Genomic DNA, 18,003 nt, shown 5'->3' on the forward strand with positions numbered 1-18,003 from the left:
TGGGGGGTGAACTCCAGGCAAGGAAAAACCCCTGTACATCCATGGGGGTGCATGGGGGGGGGTGTGTGTGTGTGCACCCTTGTGCGTGCATGCACAAGCGCACACGGGCGTCTGTGAACACGCGAGGGTGCCCGTGCGTGTTCCAGCAGCCGGGAGGCATCTGCTCTAAGAGCAAAGACACGAGGCCCCGGGGGCCACGCAGATGGCGGTGCCCCCTTAGAGGCACTTTAGCCCCATTAGCAGCCCTGGCAGGGCCACCTGAGCCCCGCAGCAGCCCCCCGTGGGCCTGGGGAGGGGGTCTGGGTGCTGGCAGCGAGCAGGGGCTGCCTATGGCAGGGCTGGCCCCAGCCGCTCTCCAAGGGGCCCCCAGCCTCCGTGCTATCACAGCTCACCACCGCAGCTGCAATCAGGTTTATTTTCAGCAGAGAAGCGTGAGTCATTTCGTGATTTAAAAGAAAGAGAAGAAAAAACAACTCACAGATTAAAAAAAATCTGGATTTTTTTCCTTAAAAAAACCAAAACAGAGTATTTTTTTTCTAATCCCAGCGTGGCAGCTTTATGGCGGAGTCCCACAAGCAAGGTGGTGGGCACTGGCCCCCAGCACCGCGATGGGCACGGTGCCCTGCCCACGTGCGTGATCCTGAGCCTCAGTGGCCGGGCAGGGCCAGCAGGTCCCTACAGCACAGGCCATGGCGGGGGCCCTGGGACCATGCCCCCAAGCTGGGGACATCACACGGGCACCTCATGGGCAGGGGACACAGCACTGCCAGCCTGGGAGGAAGCAGGGGGAGGCAGCTGCGGGGTGTCACAGCCCCTGCACCAACAACCTGCTACAAGGGGAAACTGAGGCACGATGGCTTCAAACACACCAGCACTGGCCAGGCATGGCCCTGCGCCCTGCCAGGCACCGTAACCAGCATGATACCCGGAGGCATGGTACCAAGAGGCACAATACCCAGAGGCATGGTACACGGAGGCACGACATCCAAGGAAGCACAACACCCAGAAGTACAATACAATACCCAAAGGCATGACATCCAAAGAGACCCGATACCCAGAGGCACAATATCCAAGAAGAATGATCTCTGGAAGCATGATGCCACAGGAGGACGGATACCCAGGAAGCATGACACCCAGATGTGCGATACCAAAAGGCCAAACATCCGAGGACCCATGATGCCCAGACTCAAGATGCACAAGGATGCACATTACTCAAGGAAGCACAGTACCCAGCAGCATGATATCCCAAGGTATGACATCCCAGGAGGCAAAATATCCAAAGAGGCACAATACGCAGTGACACAACAACCAAGGAGGCATGACATCCAGAAGCATAACACCCAGAGACACAACAACCAAGGAGGCATGGCAGCCAGACACCTACTACCGAGGAGGCATGATACCCAGAGGCACAATACCCACAGAGACACAGGGCGTGTGATACCTGGGGGTGCAGTACCAGAGGAAGCACAACACCCGAGGAGATGCAATGCTCGGAGGGGTGATACCCAGACAGGAGGGTGGCCAGCCCCTGTGGCTCCAGTGCTATGGTGGCTCCTCAGGGCCACCCAGAAGCAGGGTCAGCCTGGGGCGGCTGGCCGGGGGCTCTGGAGTGAGCAAGCAGAGCACCCGCTTTCCTGCAGCCTGGCCGCTTAGCCAGCACCCCCCAACCCCAAGACTGGAAGCCCCATGCTGGGCCACGGGGACGCTGGGCCGGCAGGAGTCCCGGGCTCTGCCACGGCCATGGCCAGCTGGGCTGGACGGGGGCTCCCCCCTCCCTGTCCGTGTGCCCAACACTGGGAATTTGTTTGCTGCGAAGGGAAGGCTGCCGCGGTGCTGCTGGGGCTGCAGGAGGACAAGAGCCCTTTCATGCCGGGGCGTGGAGCAGAGCCGCTGGCACAGCATGCAGCCGGAGGGGGGCACAGCCCCAGAGCCCCCCACCCACCGGGCAGCACTTCCCACCCCTGATGTACCTTCAAGCCCTGGCACGAGGGGTGCAACGCAGCCCTGACTCAGAGCACCCGCTGACTCACAGCATCTCCATGGCATCACACCAGGGCCACCGTGGCTGCTTGCCGGCACCAGTACTACAGGGTGCCGCCAGGGAGAGGGGAGAGCGCAGGGGTGGCTGCCAGGGCCACGGGACAGCATCCCCAAAGTGCCCGGCACCGCTCAGTTCTCCGACTGCAACTCACCTCCTCCTGCTGCTGGATCACCTCCCGCGAACAGACAGATGGACAGAGGGATGGACGGAGGGATGGACGGGAGCCCCCAGCCCTGCGTTCAGCCACAGCCACTCCAGGTGCCAGCGACTGTCTCCGGCTGGCAGAGGGGCCGTGGCAAGGGCCGGGCGAGGCCAGGGCGAGTGTGGTGGCTCAGTGCCGGGGCCTGGATGACGAGCGTGGCACAGCCCAGCTCCCTGCTGACTCGTCGGCACAAATGTTTCAGCAGGGGCTGAGTGCTGCCACGGGGGAGGTGGAGCCGGGGACAGCCAGCCACGACCACGGGCGGCCGCCTGTGCGTCTGGGCGTGTGTGCACGGCACACGGCACACAGCACAGCTGCCCACCGACCGCCCGCATGCAGAGCATGGCAACAAGGTCTCCATTGAGCACAGCAGGATGGAGGGAGCTGGGGGCCAGCGTGACCCACACTCCTGGCGAGAACACCTCCCAGCGCTGCACCGCACGCGTGGCAGCCAGCACAGCTCCCAGGGCCCGGCAGCCCTGGCCGGGTGCCGGGACAAACGGTCTGGCCGGTAGCTCAGGCTGGAATTGGGGATGGGCAGAGCCAAGGGAAGAGCAGGGAGGATGCAAACAGGGCTGGGGAGATGGGGCAAGCCAAGCTCCCTGCGCCGGCACCGGCACCCCGAACCACAGCCCTTCTTGCAGGGCCACCCTTGGCTCAGCACCTCCCAGCAAACCCCACCTGCCCAGCGCTGCGAGGAGAGCCCAGTGCTGGTGCCAGCGCCAGCCCAGCCCCTCAGGGCCTTACAGCCCCTGCCCTCCTGCTTGGCACAGCACCCTCAGGTCCTCACGGCACAGGGCAGCGAACACCCATGTGCTCCCAATGCTGGATGAGGGGTCCCTGTTCCCTTCCTGCACACTGGCAGCTCCCCCAAACCCCTTGCCTGGATGCCCAGCAGGGCTCCTGGACTTGCCTCGCACAGGGCCCAGAGAGCCACAGCCCGGCTGGAAGTGGGGTGTCCCACAGTCCCGCCGGCAGCACCGACCCATGGGACCCCAGCAGCAGGCAGGGGACACCTATGGCCCAAGGGGGATGGCGTTTGGGACAGGCAGTGTCTGGCCCCACACAGCCCTGAGGGAGCACGCCTGCATCCCAGTGACGCCGATGCTGGTCGGTACCTGGGCCTCAACCTGCCGCGGCATCACCACAGCCCAGCGTGGGCACGCGCAGCCCCCACGGGCGTCCCGGGCACACACAGCCCCTACGCGTGCCCAAGGCACACGGACATCCCGACCCGCATCACCCACGGACACGCGCACCCACGGATGACACACGCACGCACGGACACGCTCCTCACCTCCGCCGCGGGGCTCGCATCCTTCCCCGCCGGGCAACGCCGCGCCGCACCGCACCGCGCCGGGCGGCACCGGGCCGGGCACCGGCGGCACCGGGCCGAGCCGGCGGGGCTCCGCAGGCGCTGCCGGGCCGCCCCAGCGTGCGCCGGGGAGGCGGCTCTGCGGCACCGACCGGCTCCGCCCGCCGCCGCGTCCCCTCCTCCTCCCTGCCTCCCTCCATCCTTCACCCATCCCTGCCTCGCTCCATCCTTCCTTCCCTCCCTCCATCCCTCCCTCTGACCCTGCATCCTTCCTTCCTCGCTCCATTGCTCCCTCCCTCTGCCCCCCTCACTCCCTCTCTCCACACCCCCCCCTTACTCTCCCCAGTGCAGCCAGCCCCAGCTGACACAGCCACCCCCTCGCCCCAACCCTCCACTCTCCCCAGGCCCTCTGGGCTGAGCCCAAATCCTTACCCACCCTTCAGTCCCCCAGGAACAATCGCTGATCCCTCCCTGCCCCCCCCCACCAATCCTTCCCCCAACCTCCCAATAATCCCAAAAGGCTCCCAATTAGCCAAGATCCTCCATGGCATGCCCAACCATCCATCCTGACAGCCCAGTTACCCCCAGTCCTCCTTGTCATCCCCTTCCACCCTGGTCTTCCTTGGATGCCTCCATCCCAACCTGACATGCCCAATCCCCCTTGTCACCCCCAGAGCCCCATGAGGCCCCCAGGTACCCACAACACCCTCACTTGCTCGCTAATCTTCCATGATTTCCCAGTCCTTCACTGGGACACCGCTGTCACCCTCAATCCCCCTTGATCTCATCATCACCCCAACCCTCCTTTAACACCCCCCAGCCCAAGCTAATACCCCTCATCTCCCTCACCCTTGCCTCTCCTTTGCCACCCACTATCCTGACCCTAATAACCCCAGTCCCCTTTGACCCCCCCTAATTCCTTTCCCTGCTTGATACCCCAACCCCAGTGCTGCCCCTGCCCTCTCCCACAGTCCCATCCCCTCTGCAGGGACCACCTCCCCCAACACTCTCCTCCATCCTGCCCCCACGGCCCCTTGGCCAGCTGTCCCCCGTGGCCCCTACACCTGCCCGCAAGCAGAGCCCATCCGGGACCCCAGGCAGCAGCAGGTTGCCATGTCCCCATAACCCCCATCCTGGTGGTTCATCTGCCACCACAACCCATGTCCTCCCAGGCACCCATCCCCCTGGCCCTGCTAGCTTTGAGGTCCCCACGAGGGACAGGGTGCCGGGGGGGCGGGGAGGGGGGGCTGTGCCTCCAGTGCTGCTCCCCAGGAGAGGGCACCAGCCGGCCGGGAAAAGCCAGTAAATATGATGCGGCGGTGGTGGCTTGGCCACACGAGGCCTCCACACAAGCGGGCCACAGGCGCTGCGTGGGAGAGGGGCCACGGAGACATATGGAGGTGCTGGGCAAAGGCAGGCAGTGCTGGCACGGGGAGCAGGGCGCTGAGAAGCCAGGTCAGCAGGCACCTTGAGCAAGGTCTTAATGGTTAACAGAGGCCAGGGCTGGCAGCGGGGCTATGCCAAAGGCCGACAGGGCTGTGGGGCTGTGTCCCAGCCACAGCATGTCCTGCAGCGTGGGTGTCCCCAGCCCATGCCACGCGAGTCTGTGGAGAGGGAGCCCTGTCTCCGTCCCTGGGTCACACAGCCCCACCAAGGGGCTATTTTGGGACCCTGCTGCAGATTTCTCCAGCTGCTGCCCTTGACCCCATCTCTTGCCATGTGTTGGCTGCCCTGGACTTTCCTCCCCTCTGGCGTCACGGTTGTTCCCTGGCTGTAGCTGCGGTGTATGTAGCACAGGGGTATAGGTAGCGCCAAGGTGTACATAGCACCGGGGTGTATGCAGTGCCAGGATGTACATAGCGCTGGGCGCTCACACCTCAGCGGTGCTGATCCATCACCTGGGCCCTGCTGGGTTTAAGAGCCTCTGGGGCCACCCTAGTTCTCACATGGGGCAGTTTGGTCCAGCCCTGCTGCTGGAAAACAGTAGGCAAGGAAAGGCCAGATCCTGGCTCCCCCCTGGGCAGGACCCGGGGGTCTGTCTGGTCCAGCTGCACTGTGAGGCCCCATAAGAAAGTGGCCATCCTCCATACCTTGCCATCCACCACGCTGGGCTGTGCCCCGTCCTGTGGGGTCCCTGCGCTGCCCCTTCTCAAGGGCCAGCACTTTCCCCCACGAGGTCACTGGACATGGACATGGGGCTCTTGCCCCACGGAGGGCGTTTGCTGGGCGGCTCCCATGCAGCCCACGTCATTGGAAGCTGGTGGCCGGGGCTGGCCCGGTGCCCCTGGCCCCTTATTGGGGGCATTGCTCAATGGTGGGTGCAATGCTGGGGGCAGGCAGGGGCCATGTTACTGCCTCACCTCTGGGCTACAGGGCCTGGGGAACCCCCATTCCTGGGCGAGCTGGGGGGATGTGGCCGGGCTTGCCATGGGCTGGGAGCCAGGCTGCTCTCCTGTCAGCAGCACCCCCAGCTTTGCGGGGAGCCACCCGCACCACCGTGGCTGCCACCACCGTTCCCCTCCTGCCTCGCTGTGCTGTGATGTGCGGGGCAGGGAAACTGAGGCACGGCCGCTGTTCGCGGGGGTGGGGACACGCTGCCCCCCGCTCCCCTCGGCTTCGTGGCTCCCCGGCCTGGGGGCAGCGGGCTCCTGCCGGGACACCCCCTTGCTCTGGGGCTGCTGGGGGGGGCCCGGCACGGCCCCGGCCCCGCTCCCCTCCGCCTCCTCCCTCCCTCCGGGGGCGGGGGGGGGGGACCCGGGCGGGCTAGGGCGGGGAGGGGAAGGGAAGGAGGTGGGATTATGGAGACGGGACCCAATGAGCCCGAAAAACGTGCCCCGCTCGCAGCCCTTTTAGCTCGGCGGGCGGGCGGCAGCAGCCTCCCGGTGGCGTGCGGAGAGAGCCGGCACCCCGGTCCCGTCCCGTCCCGTCGCCCGCCATGGCCCTGGGGAAGCTGCAGAAAGTGCTGATCAGCGACAGCCTGGACCCCTGCTGCCGGGAGATCCTGCAGGCCGGCGGCCTCCGGGTGCAGGAGAAGCCCGGCCTGAGCAAGGAGGAGCTGCTGCGAGAGATCCGGGTGAGCGCGGTGCGGCCGGGCTGCGCTCACGGGTGGGTGGGTGCGTGGGTGCGTGCAACTGGGGACCGGCTGTCCCGGGTGGCAGCGGACCCCCCTCGGCCAGCGGGGCCGGTCCCCGCCTCCCGTCTGATGCAAGAGCCCGGCCGGTTTCGCACGGTGCATCCCAGCCCCCGGCAGCGGCTGTCCCCCAACCTGCCCCCCCCCCCCCCCCAACCCCCGGGGACCACCCCGGGATCGCCAGCCCCGACCCTGGTCCTGGCCCCGGTCTCACCCGTGGTGTCCGTATCCCCCAGGACTGCGATGGGCTCATTGTCCGCTCGGCCACCAAAGTCACGGCCGACGTGCTGGAGGCGGCGGAGAGGCTGCAGGTGGTGGGCAGAGCGGGCACCGGCGTGGACAATGTGGACGTGGAGGCGGCCACCAGGAAGGGTGTCCTGGTCATGAAGTAAGAGCAGGAGCACGGGTGCATCCTTGCCTGCACTCCTGGGGGACAGGGGAGGCTTCCACAGGGTGCCCTCCCCACCCATGGCACCACACTGAGGGTCTCTATCCTCACGGGGTGCAGACCCCCATCAGCCTGGGGGTGACACCCCAGTGACACCACTCTCCATCCCCAGCACACCCACTGGGAACAGCCTCAGCGCCGCCGAGCTCACCTGCGGGATGATCCTGTGCTTGGCCAGGTGAGTGCGGAGCAGGATGGGGAGGGAATGGATGTCTGCCCCACAGCCCCCTGATCCCACGCTGACCGCAGCCTCCCCTTTCAGGCAGATTCCACAGGCAGCTGCCTCCATGAAGGAGGGCAAGTGGGACCGTAAGAAGGTAGGAGGTGGGCACAACACCCTGAGCAGGATGGGGTGGTGGGTGGGGTGCACTCCCTAACTCTCCACTTTGCACCCTAGTACATGGGCATGGAGCTGAACGGGAAGACACTGGGTGTGCTGGGGCTGGGGCGCATCGGCAGGGAGGTGGCCACCCGCATGCAGGCTTTTGGCATGAAGGTAAGGAGCGGGGGCAGGGAGGAGCAATGCGGAGCATGGACTCCCCTGGCCCGGCCACGAGCACCATGCCAGGCTGCAGGAGCAAGCGCCTGCTCTGCCTCAGACCATAGGCTATGACCCCATCATCACCCCCGAAGCCTCGGCTGCCTTCGGCGTGGAGCAGCTGCCACTGGAGCAGATCTGGCCCCGCTGCGACTTCATCACGGTGCACACACCACTGCTGCCCTCCACCACGGGTATGGGGCAGGCACTAGTGCAAGGGGGATTGGGGGGAGCCGGGGAAGTCCCCCACCGCCCACAGTGCTCCCGCTCTCTGCAGGACTCCTGAACGACAGCACCTTCGCCAAGTGCCGCCGTGGCGTGCAGGTGGTGAACTGTGCCCGCGGCGGCATCGTGGATGAAGGTGCGCTGCTGCGGGCACTGCAGTCAGGGCAGTGTGGCGGGGCTGCCCTCGATGTCTTCACACAGGTGAGCGGGGCCACGGGGACCTCCTGAGCTTGGCTTTAGCTCAGCATCACCTTAACTTTGCCCAAGCTGGGCCAGAGCAGCCCGACAAACCCCACGGAGCTGGGGCTAGCCCTCCCCAGGTCCCCTCCTTGCAAGAGAAGAGGGTGTAAATGTCCCCACACCCGGGCTCCCAGGTGGGTGCCGGTGGCTGACAGTGGGATGGGGCTGTGTCGGCAGGAGCCACCAAAGGACCGCGACCTGGTGAACCACCCCAACGTCATCTGCTGCCCGCATCTGGGTGCCAGCACGCAGGAGGCGCAGAGCCGCTGCGGCAAGGAGATCGCCATGCAGATTGTGGATATGGCCATGGGGAAGGGGCTGGCTGGAATAGTGAGTCCCCACACGGCACCTGACCTCCGTGCCTCAGTTTCCCCATCTGTAAAACATGGGTGCATTGGGAGCAGCCCTGGTGCTCGCTGGTGGATTCCTGTCGCTCACCCTGCTCTTCTTCACAGGTCAACGGGCAGGCTCTCAGCAAGGCTTTTGCACCCCAGACCAAGCCCTGGATCGCCCTGGCCAGGGCCCTGGGCACGGTGTTGCACACTGTGGGCAAGCAAGCACAGGGCAGTGTGCAGGTCTGCACCCTAGGTGAGCCAGCCAGGCTGCACCCCGTGCCTGGGCGCAGGGACCCCGATGGGTGGGCAGCACAGCGGGGCGCACGGGGACCCACTGGGCTGGGCAGATGGGAGGAGGGATGGGAGGATGGGTGGGCAGGTGACCAGGAAAAGGGATGGACAAGGAGGGTGGTGGGATGGTGGGAGGACAGGGGTGTGGGGATACAGATGGGTGGGAAGATAAGAGTAGGGATGGGTGTATGGATGAGTGGGTGGAAGGACCAACCCCTGGCTGGCTGCTCCAGCGTGGGGTTCACCTCTCTGCTGCCGGCCCATCCACCTCCTCCCTGCACCCCAGGGACACCCTTGCAGGAGGCTGGGAGCTACCTGACGCCTGCCGTGGCTGCGGGCATGCTGGCTGGAGGGGCACAGAAGGAGGTGACCCTGGTGAATGCCCTGCTGCTGGCCCAGGAGGCTGGGCTGAAGGTGCGTGGACACCTGGGGCTCCACACGTCAGCCTGGCGCACCCAGACCCTGTCCTTCCCTGCCAAGCAGCGTGAGCCCGGGTTTGCCCCGTGGGGCTGCTAACGCACCTCTCAGGCTGGGGGGGCATCCCCTGGGCTGGCCTCTGAGGACATCCCTTCCCCAGGGCCTGCCACGAGCAGGACCTGGGTGCTGAGAGGCCGTATCTCTCTGGCAGGTCACGACCACCCACAGTGACGTGGTCCCTGAGTCTGACGGCAGCACCAGCTTGCTGCAGGTGGCCCTGCAGGGCACCCCGCACCGGGCAGTGGGGACGGTGCAGGGCAGCACCCCAGTGCTGCGGGAGATCAATGGGGCCACCTTCAAGCAGCCGGCCCCACTGGCCGGCCCCATCCTCATCTACAGAGCCAAAGTCTCCGAGCCCAGCGTGCTGCCCGTGCTTGCCGGTGAGCTCCCCGCATCGAGCAGCGGGGGCAGCCTGGGGGGGACCCTACATCTGCCCCAGAGCTGAGCCCCTGCTGCAGCGGGGAGGGGGCAGATGTTGCATGGGGAGACAGGGATGGGGGGGGTTTGGGGGATGGGGAGAAAAGGACTTGGAAGAAACAACATTGTGGACCATTGAGGGGTGTTGGGGCGGGCAGAGCTCTGTTACCCGCTGGGCGCTGGGGCAGCTTGCAGCCCCTAACCCCTCTCTTCTGCTCCAGGGCTGCTGGGGAAGGCAGGGATCCAGCTCCAGTCCTACCACAGCTCTGGCACAGTGGCTCGGGAGCAGTGGAGCATCGTGGGGCTCTCAGCCCCCCTGTCCAACCTTGGCGAGCTGAAGCCATGTGTCACGGAGGTCTTCCAGCTCCACCTGTAAACCCTGACTGCCGGCAAGGAGTCTCCCCACAGCTGCAGCACCTGGACTCACCCCCCCAGCTGAGGAAGCATCGCGCCTGGCCACCCCCGGCTCCCACGCTGGGCTTGGGGTGGCCCTGTGCTCAATAAAGGGTCCAGGAGGAGAGAAGGTGTGATGCCTTATCTGTGCGGTCCCTTGTACCCAACCCCAAAGCTCCTGCAGGTTCTGTCCCTCCTGCCCCCCCGGCCCTGCTGCTGTTTGATCAAGGGTGCAAAGGTCTGTGCGGCTGCTGCGGCCCCGCCAAGGTCCCGTCCGGCCACAGTCCCGTGCCGGGGCACGGCCCAGGGAGCAGGCAGCGCTCCAAGGGGGCCTGAGTTCTCCCGTGAGCCCCTGTGTCGCCTGCCCCCTCCCCCCCCGCCAGCTGGAATTGCCACGCTCGGTTTTCCCATGGGAATGTTTCACTTCGCCCACATCGTGGGGGAAACGGCATCTTACCACCCCCAAACTGGAAACCAAGACTGGGGAGCTGAGGTTTGCTCAGCTCCCCCAAAACATTGAGGCATGCTCCCATCCCGGGGAAACGGGGGCACTGAGGCAAGTGTCCAGCGGGGCAGGTGGCCACGCTGAGTGCCCACGGGATAAATCCTGCAAGGGGTCACGATCCAGCTGCAATCCAGCCCCGCGGTGGTTGAGGGAAGGGCTCTGGGGCAGAAGGGGACCGGTCGTGACCAGGAGCCAGAGCCAGAGCCAGGCTGCCGCCCCTCTCATCCGCACCTTTATTCCCCCACACCGCCCAGGTATTTGCAGACAACACCGCTGTGCCCACCAGCTCCGGGGCCCAAGGTGCTGCCAGCCGCTTGCCGGCCATCCAGGGTGAGGTTTCCCACAGAGGCCAGTCCCAGATTTGGGGGTTAGTAGGGATGCCAGCAGGGAGAAGAGCATCCCCCTCCCCGGGGCTCACCGCTCTGGTCCCCCCTAGACGGGCTTCCTGGCATATTCCCGGCGGTACTTGGCATCCACCCGCGTCAGGTACCAGGTGCCGGGGAACAGATCCGCCTGGGAGCCGTGGGGAGCGTGGTCGGCTGCAGGGAGAGGGCAGTGATGCTCAGGGGGGGCTGTGGGGTCCCGATGGGGGGTGTCGCATCCCCTCGCCTCCGCTCACCCAAGTGATGGGTCTCCTCCCGCCGCTTCATGATCTCGGTGAAGTCCTGCGGAGCCACGCGCTTGCGGGCATCCAGGCGAGCTGGAAGGTCGGCCAGGCTGGAGACGAGCTTGTCCAGGGGTGAGCCTGGCAGCGGGGACCCCCCAAATGAGCTGGCACCGCCAGCGGCCCTGGCCCCGTGGCCCCACGCTGCCCTCCCCTCCCGGCCCCCCTCTCCCGCGGGGCTCACCCGGGGCTGCATCCTGCGAGACGCGGAGGGAGAACATGCTGGCGGCCAGCCCCGAGCCATAGGAGAAGGCGCCAATCCGGGAGCCGGACAGGTCCCGCGCCGAGGACCTGCGGTGAGGGGTTCGGGGGGGTTAGAGGAGATTGGGGGCTGGGGGAGCTGAGGGGCTGTGGGGGTGGCATAGGGGGGCTGCCTCCTGCCTCCTTCGCAGGCAAGGGGGTCCTGGGACTCGGGGCCGCATTGCTGAGGGTGCGTAGCCCTGGAGTGCGGTGGTGTCGGGGAGCCCCAGGACGAGGCTTTTGTGTGCCCCCCCCGCCCGGTGCCTGGCCGTTCCCACGGCTCCTTCGCTGCAGGGTCAGCCATTCTGCGGGGCACAACAAGGGGGTTTTCATCCTCCCGGTGCCGACAGAAGGGCTTTATCCCAGTGAGCTGGGTTGAAAAGGCTGGCAGGGAGACGGCACAGAGCGGGATGCATCCGTGCCAAGGGATACGTGCAACGAAAGTGTCGGGTCTCTGCTGGGGGGTGTGTGAGAGTGCTGGCGCCTGCCTCCCCAGCCAAGCCAGGGACTGCCCTCCCCAAAACAACCTCCCCCGCACCCTGAGCCAGCTTTCTGGGGGACTCACTGTGCCAGGAGGGAGGCCAGGCAGCCATACATGGACGGCGTGTACATATTGCCGTTGCGGGAGGAGAGGAGCAGGGATGGCTTTGTCTTCTGGTTGAAGATCTCCTGGCTGGCCGTCTGGAACGCCTTCTCCACCTCCTTGCTGGTGTAGGTGTCCTCCAGCTTCATGCCGCTGCCCGGAGAGAGGCCGGCTCAAACCCTGCACCGGCACGTCCCCGGCCAGGCTGGGGGACAGGGGACACGGTGCGGGGACCCACCGAAAGGGCTGCAGCCCCTTGTAGAGGCCGGTGGCTGTGTCGGGATTGGGGGCGGCCAAGAAGTCGTTCAGCAGCAGCCGCCCCACCGACTTCTGCACCAGCTTGCAGAAGGGCGTGTGGAAGATGATGAACTTGAAGTCGTCGAGGGTGAAAGGCCGCTGGATGCCAGCTGGAAGGCAATACGGGGGTTGTCAGCGTCCGGTGGGAGGGTGCGGGTACCCCAGGGGTGCCGCCGCTTACCCTGCTGCCACTGGCTCTCCGCCTTCCGTCGGTACACGGCGTAGCAGCGGTCCAGCGCCCGCAGGTAGCACTGGATGGAGAGCTGCCCGTCCACCACCGGGTACTCGGAGGACAGGTCTGGCTTGTAGAAGTCGTAGGCGTGCTCCATGTGGGTTCCCCGCAGGCCTGGGGGCACAGGGAGAGCTGGCTGTCGGGGAGTGCCAGGGGGGTCCCAGGTGGATGGCAAGCACCCACAGGTGCTGCCTGCCGTGCCAGCCCCGGCATCCACCAGCCTCCCTGGGTCACTCCAAGGTGCCGCAGGGATGCGGCCGGCCAGGATCCAGAGCCGGTTCTGCCAGAGCTGAGCAACTCTGTTGGGGGAGCCCCCAGGGATGGCACCCATCAGTATGGGGTCTCGTGGCACTGACCTCTCTCCAGCACCAGCGGGGCGTTGGGTCCCACCAGCATGGCGATGGCACCGGCACCTCCTGTGGGCCGCGCGTTCCCCGTGGCGTAGACGGCAATGTCCCCACACACCACCACGGCGTAGCGACCTGGGGGAGGATGGGGGCCCGGTGGGGCCGTCGGCAGGTGAGAACCTCCATCCCGCAGCCCTCACACATCCCCATCCCCGTGCTGCTGGGTGTGACGGCCAAGGCAAGTGAGAAACGGGGTGATGGAGAGTCTGGAGGGGCAGCAGCTCCCTTTGAGGCTTGCTGGAGCACCTCTGGGTTTCAGACCACCTCCTGCCTCCTTCCCCCATCCCACAGCACCCACCCCACATCCAGCCCCCCCCATCCCCACGGCACGGTCCCTGCCTGCACCCACCATCCCAGGCACTGGACTCCACCCAGGCGGCCGCATTGAAGAGCGAGGCTGTGCCCCCATAGCAGGCGTTGGTGGTGTCGATGCCCTCCACGTCAGTGTTGCCCGAGTCATGGAAGAGCTGCATGAGGACGGTCTTGACAGCCTTGGACTTGTCGATGACGGTCTCTGTGCCCACCTCCAGGCGGCCGATGGCGTCCCAGGACAGGCGCCCGCGCTCCACCAGCCGCTGCACCACAGTCAGGCACAGGGAGTTGATGTCCTCGTGGGCGGCGCAGAAGCCCATCTGCTGCTGGCCCAAGCCCTTCGTATACTTGCCGGCTTCCACACCATCGTACCGCTCCAGCTCCTCCTGCTCCACATACTGGGCGGGGAAGTACACCTCCAGCGCCAGGATGCCCACGTCCTTGGGCCAGGTACCCGTCCCAGCAGCGCTGGAGAGGCTGCAGGGCAGAGGGAGCGACGACGGTCCTGCAGTGGCCCCGAGCCTCGGGGACAGGTGGTGGCCCCGTGGAGATGCCACCAGCGAACACCCCAGGCCGTGAGCACCCCAAATCCCTGCTTGTTCCCCATGCCCGGTGGTGCTGCAGGGAGGAGGGAGAACGTTCCCTTCCCCAGCAAGGTTTAAGAGCACTGCCAGCTCCCTGAGCCCCCCCCAGGTAATGCCTCCACCCCACCCAATCCGCGTGGGTGCTCACCATGCCCTCTGCACGGCCATGGGGTGCTGGGCCCCCCAGGGTGCCCGCTCCGGCCCTGGCAGTGCCCTCCTTGTCCCCCAGCAGCACGCAGCACGGCCGACCAAACGCAGCATCTTTGCCCCGGCTGCTGCACAGAGGGACGGATGGTGGGACGGACAGACAGACAGCAGGATGGGCCTCGCATGGTGCTTTTATAAACTGCACGGGCAGCACGGCACAGCCCTCCCGGCCCTTATCAGCATGTTGGACCCCAGCGCTCAAAGGTCACCAAACGCCAGCCAACGCGACAGGGACGGCGGAGCAAGCGCTGGCTTTGGAGGGGGGGACCTGCAAGACGTCTCTGCCTTGTGCCCCAAAACCTGGGGATGAGCTCGGCTGGAGCCGTGGCCGAGCAGCAGGACAGGCTCTCCCGCAGCCCCGGCTCCCTGTGCCGTGGCGTGGTGGTGGCTCTGGTGCCCGCGGGTTGCCGGCACGGCTGTGGTCACCGCACGGCGTGCAAGGTGCTGTGTGGCCTCCCCGACTGCCCCTGCGGTCCCAGGGAGGGAACAGAGGGGCGGCTTGGTGCCAGCACCATCTGTGCCGCCCCAGACGCGGTCCACCTCTGTCACATGCTGCCGCTCTGGGAGGGGGGGAAAAACCCGTGAGCTGGGTGGGGGCAGAGCCATCTTCAAAACAGCAGAGCAAACAGGCACGTGATGCCTGTAGCAACACTGCGGTGACACAAGAAGGGACCTTTGGTCCCGGTGCTGCTGTCAACACAGCCATGAGGCAGCATCGCAGCCCCGGGACCCGTGGGGAGCCATCTGCACCTGGGTGGGCACCCATCCTCACGCCCCCACACCCACAACAGCTCCCATCCCCACCCACATCTGTGCCCCAGCTCTCCTCCATGCCTGCACCCTGGGGACACTCCTGTCCCCCCACCTGCACCCCAGGGACATCCCGTCCCCCCCGCCCCTCCCATTTAACACCAGAGGGCTGGGGATGAGCAAGCACAGGCACCCAGCTGGTAGAGCTGCTGGCCCCTCGGCTCCAGGGGACTCACCCCCAAAACGGCTCCGCCGGCAGCACCGAAGCCCCTGGCAGCTGGGAAGCTCGGGCAGCTGCGGCAGCGCCCGCTGCTCCCTCGCCCAGACGTCTGCGGGTGGACCGTACCAGCGCTCTGCACCAGCACCAAACTCACACAGCACTTGCATGCTTGAATTTTTATAGATGTATTTTTAGGAGTTGGGGAGAGAGGAGCAGAGGTAGCAAGGAAGGAGCATCGCCGGTGTGGGGTCCTCCTTGGGTCCCCTGGGGGCCGCGCTCAGTGTGAAGGGGTGAACTTGCAGATGTAATGATGCCGCTGGGTGCAGTCGGCGCTGGACCACAGGGTGAAGCCTGCCAGAGAGACGGGCCAGGGGGTTGGTGGTGGCCAGAGCCAGGACAGGGGCACCAGCTCTGCCCAACGCAGCTGCCCGGGGGGGGGACCAGCCCCAGTGGAGGAGGAGGGAGGGGGTGCCGGCCGAGACCAAGTACTGGAGGTGGACATGGGGTCTGTGCACTCACCGCTGAGGTGGGTCAGCACACCGCAGGTCCCCCCGTGGGCACCGTTCCCATCCAGCCCACTGGAGATGCTGTACGTGTCCCCACTCGCCCACTGCCAGGCCCGGCTCTGTGCAGGGAGAAGGGGTCAGAGGCATGGCTCTGCTGCTCCCCGGCCCCCCGCCACCCCCTGCAGCCCCTCGCCTCACCTCGTGCCTGTAGCGGAGGCCAAGCCAGACGGGCTGGACGCGCTGGTAGTAGGAGATGACCTTCCGCAGGGTGGCCGCCTCTCGGGGCTCCTCCACCCAGGCCAGGTGGGCACTGGCATGGCTGGCCTGGCACTGCCTCTGCAGGGAGAGCCATCAGTGCCGGGGCACCCCGGGGAGATGGGGGGTCCCCGGCCATGTGCGTACCCCAGCAGGCTTACCTCAGCCTCGTCCCAGCTGCGGGGCTGATGGAAGTACTTGAAGCAGCTGAGTTTGTAGTAGGACCAGCCCTCAGGGCAGTAGTCTATGTACCGGGCACCTGCGGGGGGACAGCCGCGGGGGAGGATGGGGGACAGCCGGCATTGCTGGCCGGAGAGGAGCATGGCTCCCCCCCAGCCCTGCCACGAAAGGGGCTGCCTCCCGAATTGTGGGACTCACCGGCTGGCCACAGGAGCCCTGTGAAGCCCAGCAGCAGGAGGGCCAGTCTGGCTGCTGCCACCATCCTCCTCCCTCCTAGACGTGTCTCCTGCAAGAGCTTGGGAGGGTCACACCCGGTCCCTTGGGGACAGGGGATGCCGCCTGCACCTGGAGGGCGCAAACCCGCCCTGCTATGGACTGAACCCGGCCCTTTTCAGCCAGCTGGAGGAGGTGGCAGCCCTGGGGTCTGCACCTCCCTGTCCCCTCCCTGGCACAGGTCACTGCCCCGTGCCCACACCCCGTCCCCCAGGCACGACTCGAGGTCCCCAGCCCCACAGGTCCCAGCCTCGTCGGGAGGCGTCTGGGTGAGCCAAGCTGCTCTGCAGGGACACGGGGAGAGCGCTGCCACGCACATGCGTGGGGAGACCCCAGCCCTGGCATCGGGCGGCAGCACCAATGGCACAGGCAGAGCTGGGGCTGGTAGGGCCGCAGGGACTGCGTGCCCAGCATCGTTTTCACCCCCCCTGAGCTCGTAGCACTGCCAGATCCAGGCCAGGGAGGCAAATCAGCTACATCAGCGCAGTTCCCCTTTATCTGGGCTAATCCCTGGGCACCGAGGCAGATTTACAGACTCAGCTCATCTTCCCCTCAAAGAAGCGGCAACAAAAGTCAATGCGGGGCTGAAAATTGCATCACTGCAGCCAGCCCCATCCAGCAAGGGCAGCGCTCAGCTCCCCTAGGAGCTGCCGGGGCTGGGACCTGCTCCTGCTCACCCACAAGCCACCCTGGAGCATCTCGAAGCTGCAGCCACTCCAGGAGGGTCCCCTTCCTCACCTGCTCTCTGGAGATCAGGAGGAATAATGGCTTCTCGCAGGGCCGGGAGAGGAGCTGCCCTTTATAGCCAGGTGCTCACCAGCATCACTGTTTGCCCAACTCAGGTGATTCCTACCATAAAAATCTTACTGCTGACTCCCCTCTATCCCCCCCACTTCACCGGAAAGCTGCTCAGATCTCCACTCTGTTTACATTCAAAGTTTCTCCAGAAAAAAACAGGAAGGACCTCTCCTAGTTAGTCAATAAACCCCCTGCAATTAGCATTAATTACCAACGCAAACACAGAGATAACCTCGCGGCAGAGAGCAGCCTGGCACAGGGCAGGGATGCCCGCCGGCCCAGGGGCTGGCAGGGACGAGCCCTGGGGGAGGCTGCGCTGATCCCGGCTGGAGCATCCCTGCGGTGACCAGCCGGGCCGTGGGTACCACCCGCTGGCATCGCTGGCGTCCCCAGCCGAGGGATGGCACCCGGCCGGTCCCCACGTCCTGCCCAGCTCCGCCATGCGTCACACACACACACCGCCCTTGTTTGAACTGCCTGGGGATGTATGTCAGCAGGATGCGGGACGCGGGGACTGGAAACAGCCTGCAGCCAGGGGCTGACGGGCACCATCAGATAGCGGTGGGGGTGCCTGGCCCCCACGCCCGGCGGTGACGCAGGGCTTCGTCAGTTTGCGTCCCTCGAGGAGGAAGGGGCGGGTTCTGCAGCAGCAGCCCCCCACTGCCCCTGCCCCACGTGGGGAGCCCGCAGCCCTGGCCCCGGGGAGCCAGAGGCCTTTGGCACAGTTGGACACAGCCTTCTCCGTCACGGTCCTTGCTCCTCGCCCCGGGGTGTCCTCTTGCACTGATGGGAGGTGGCTGAAGCTCGTCTACCCTACTGCTTCAACCGTGCTGCTCTGGAGCATCGCTTTGTTGGCTCCTAACGTACCAAAGCAGCTTTGAAAGCTCTTCCTGCTGCCTGTCCTGTGGCCTCCTGCAGAGCTGCCAGCTCCTGCC

The 18,003-nt window shown here is 66.0% G+C and overlaps 4 protein-coding genes across 6 annotated transcripts in view; 1 reads left to right on the forward strand and 3 right to left on the reverse strand.

The window, feature by feature from the left end:
- PDE4DIP (phosphodiesterase 4D interacting protein) overlaps positions 1 to 3,695 on the reverse strand; it is a 34,654-nt gene extending 30,959 nt beyond the window's left edge. Inside the window, exon 1 of the mRNA XM_054833387.1 lies at positions 3,544 to 3,695. Within this exon, the coding sequence (XP_054689362.1) occupies positions 3,544 to 3,563 (20 nt within the window). The 5' untranslated portion in view covers positions 3,564 to 3,695. The remainder of the gene's footprint in view (positions 1 to 3,543) is intronic.
- Positions 3,696 to 6,352: 2,657 nt separating this feature from the next.
- On the forward strand, positions 6,353 to 10,182 carry PHGDH (phosphoglycerate dehydrogenase). The gene is made up of 12 exons (XM_054833395.1): positions 6,353 to 6,634; positions 6,928 to 7,079; positions 7,252 to 7,317; positions 7,402 to 7,456; positions 7,537 to 7,635; positions 7,739 to 7,871; positions 7,955 to 8,103; positions 8,320 to 8,472; positions 8,598 to 8,730; positions 9,055 to 9,182; positions 9,397 to 9,625; positions 9,884 to 10,182. Exons 1-12 carry the CDS (start codon positions 6,497 to 6,499, stop codon positions 10,036 to 10,038), a joined length of 1,590 nt encoding a protein of 529 aa, XP_054689370.1. The 5' UTR covers positions 6,353 to 6,496; the 3' UTR covers positions 10,039 to 10,182.
- Positions 10,183 to 10,770: 588 nt separating this feature from the next.
- Positions 10,771 to 14,199, reverse strand: HMGCS2 (3-hydroxy-3-methylglutaryl-CoA synthase 2). 2 transcript variants are annotated; one of them, XM_054833397.1, is made up of 9 exons: positions 14,028 to 14,199; positions 13,333 to 13,772; positions 12,933 to 13,058; positions 12,526 to 12,690; positions 12,286 to 12,454; positions 12,030 to 12,200; positions 11,409 to 11,515; positions 11,180 to 11,305; positions 10,771 to 11,099 (listed from the first exon to the last, which is right to left on the reverse strand). In XM_054833397.1, the coding sequence occupies exons 1-9, from the start codon at positions 14,138 to 14,140 to the stop codon at positions 10,993 to 10,995; spliced, it is 1,524 nt and encodes a 507-aa protein (XP_054689372.1). In that variant the 5' UTR covers positions 14,141 to 14,199; the 3' UTR covers positions 10,771 to 10,992. The 2 variants fall into 2 exon arrangements, with proteins under 2 accessions (XP_054689372.1, XP_054689371.1); XM_054833396.1 differs by having other exon boundaries at positions 13,333 to 13,817.
- Positions 14,200 to 15,217: 1,018 nt separating this feature from the next.
- REG4 (regenerating family member 4) lies at positions 15,218 to 17,178 on the reverse strand. Of its 2 annotated transcripts, none has more exons than XM_054833405.1 (6): positions 17,009 to 17,178; positions 16,196 to 16,283; positions 15,979 to 16,076; positions 15,761 to 15,898; positions 15,576 to 15,681; positions 15,218 to 15,407 (listed from the first exon to the last, which is right to left on the reverse strand). In XM_054833405.1, exons 2-6 carry the CDS (start codon positions 16,257 to 16,259, stop codon positions 15,334 to 15,336), a joined length of 480 nt encoding a protein of 159 aa, XP_054689380.1. In that variant the 5' UTR covers positions 16,260 to 16,283; positions 17,009 to 17,178; the 3' UTR covers positions 15,218 to 15,333. The 2 variants fall into 2 exon arrangements, with proteins under 2 accessions (XP_054689380.1, XP_054689379.1); XM_054833404.1 differs by lacking the exon at positions 17,009 to 17,178 and adding an exon at positions 16,948 to 16,983.
- Between the last annotated feature and the right edge of the window lie 825 nt (positions 17,179 to 18,003).

The sequence above is a fragment of the Grus americana genome, chromosome 8 (assembly GCF_028858705.1).
Source record: "Grus americana isolate bGruAme1 chromosome 8, bGruAme1.mat, whole genome shotgun sequence".
NCBI lineage: Eukaryota > Metazoa > Chordata > Aves > Gruiformes > Gruidae > Grus > Grus americana.

Bases quoted from the DNA above. Each gene is read 5' to 3' on its own strand.
- HMGCS2 (XM_054833396.1), bottom strand. From the start codon at position 14,140: ATGCTGCGTTTGGTCGGCCGTGCTGCGTGCTGCTGGGGGACAAGGAGG. The intron at 13,818-14,027 runs GTGAGCACCCAC...CCTGTCCCCGAG, and splicing joins ATGGCCGTGCAGAGGGCATG to GCTCGGGGCCACTGCAGGAC. The intron at 13,059-13,332 runs GTGGGTGCAGGC...ATCCTCCCCCAG, and splicing joins GGAGTCCAGTGCCTGGGATG to GTCGCTACGCCGTGGTGGTG.
- PHGDH (XM_054833395.1), top strand. From the start codon at position 6,497: ATGGCCCTGGGGAAGCTGCAGAAAGTGCTGATCAGCGACAGCCTGGAC. The intron at 7,457-7,536 runs GTAGGAGGTGGG...TTTGCACCCTAG, and splicing joins GCAAGTGGGACCGTAAGAAG to TACATGGGCATGGAGCTGAA. The intron at 7,636-7,738 runs GTAAGGAGCGGG...GCTCTGCCTCAG, and splicing joins TGCAGGCTTTTGGCATGAAG to ACCATAGGCTATGACCCCAT.
- REG4 (XM_054833404.1), bottom strand. From the start codon at position 16,968: ATGCTCCAGGGTGGCTTGTGG. The intron at 15,682-15,760 runs GTGAGGCGAGGG...CTCCCTGCACAG, and splicing joins GCCTCCGCTACAGGCACGAG to AGCCGGGCCTGGCAGTGGGC. The intron at 15,408-15,575 runs GTGAGTGCACAG...TCTCTCTGGCAG, and splicing joins TGTGCTGACCCACCTCAGCG to GCTTCACCCTGTGGTCCAGC.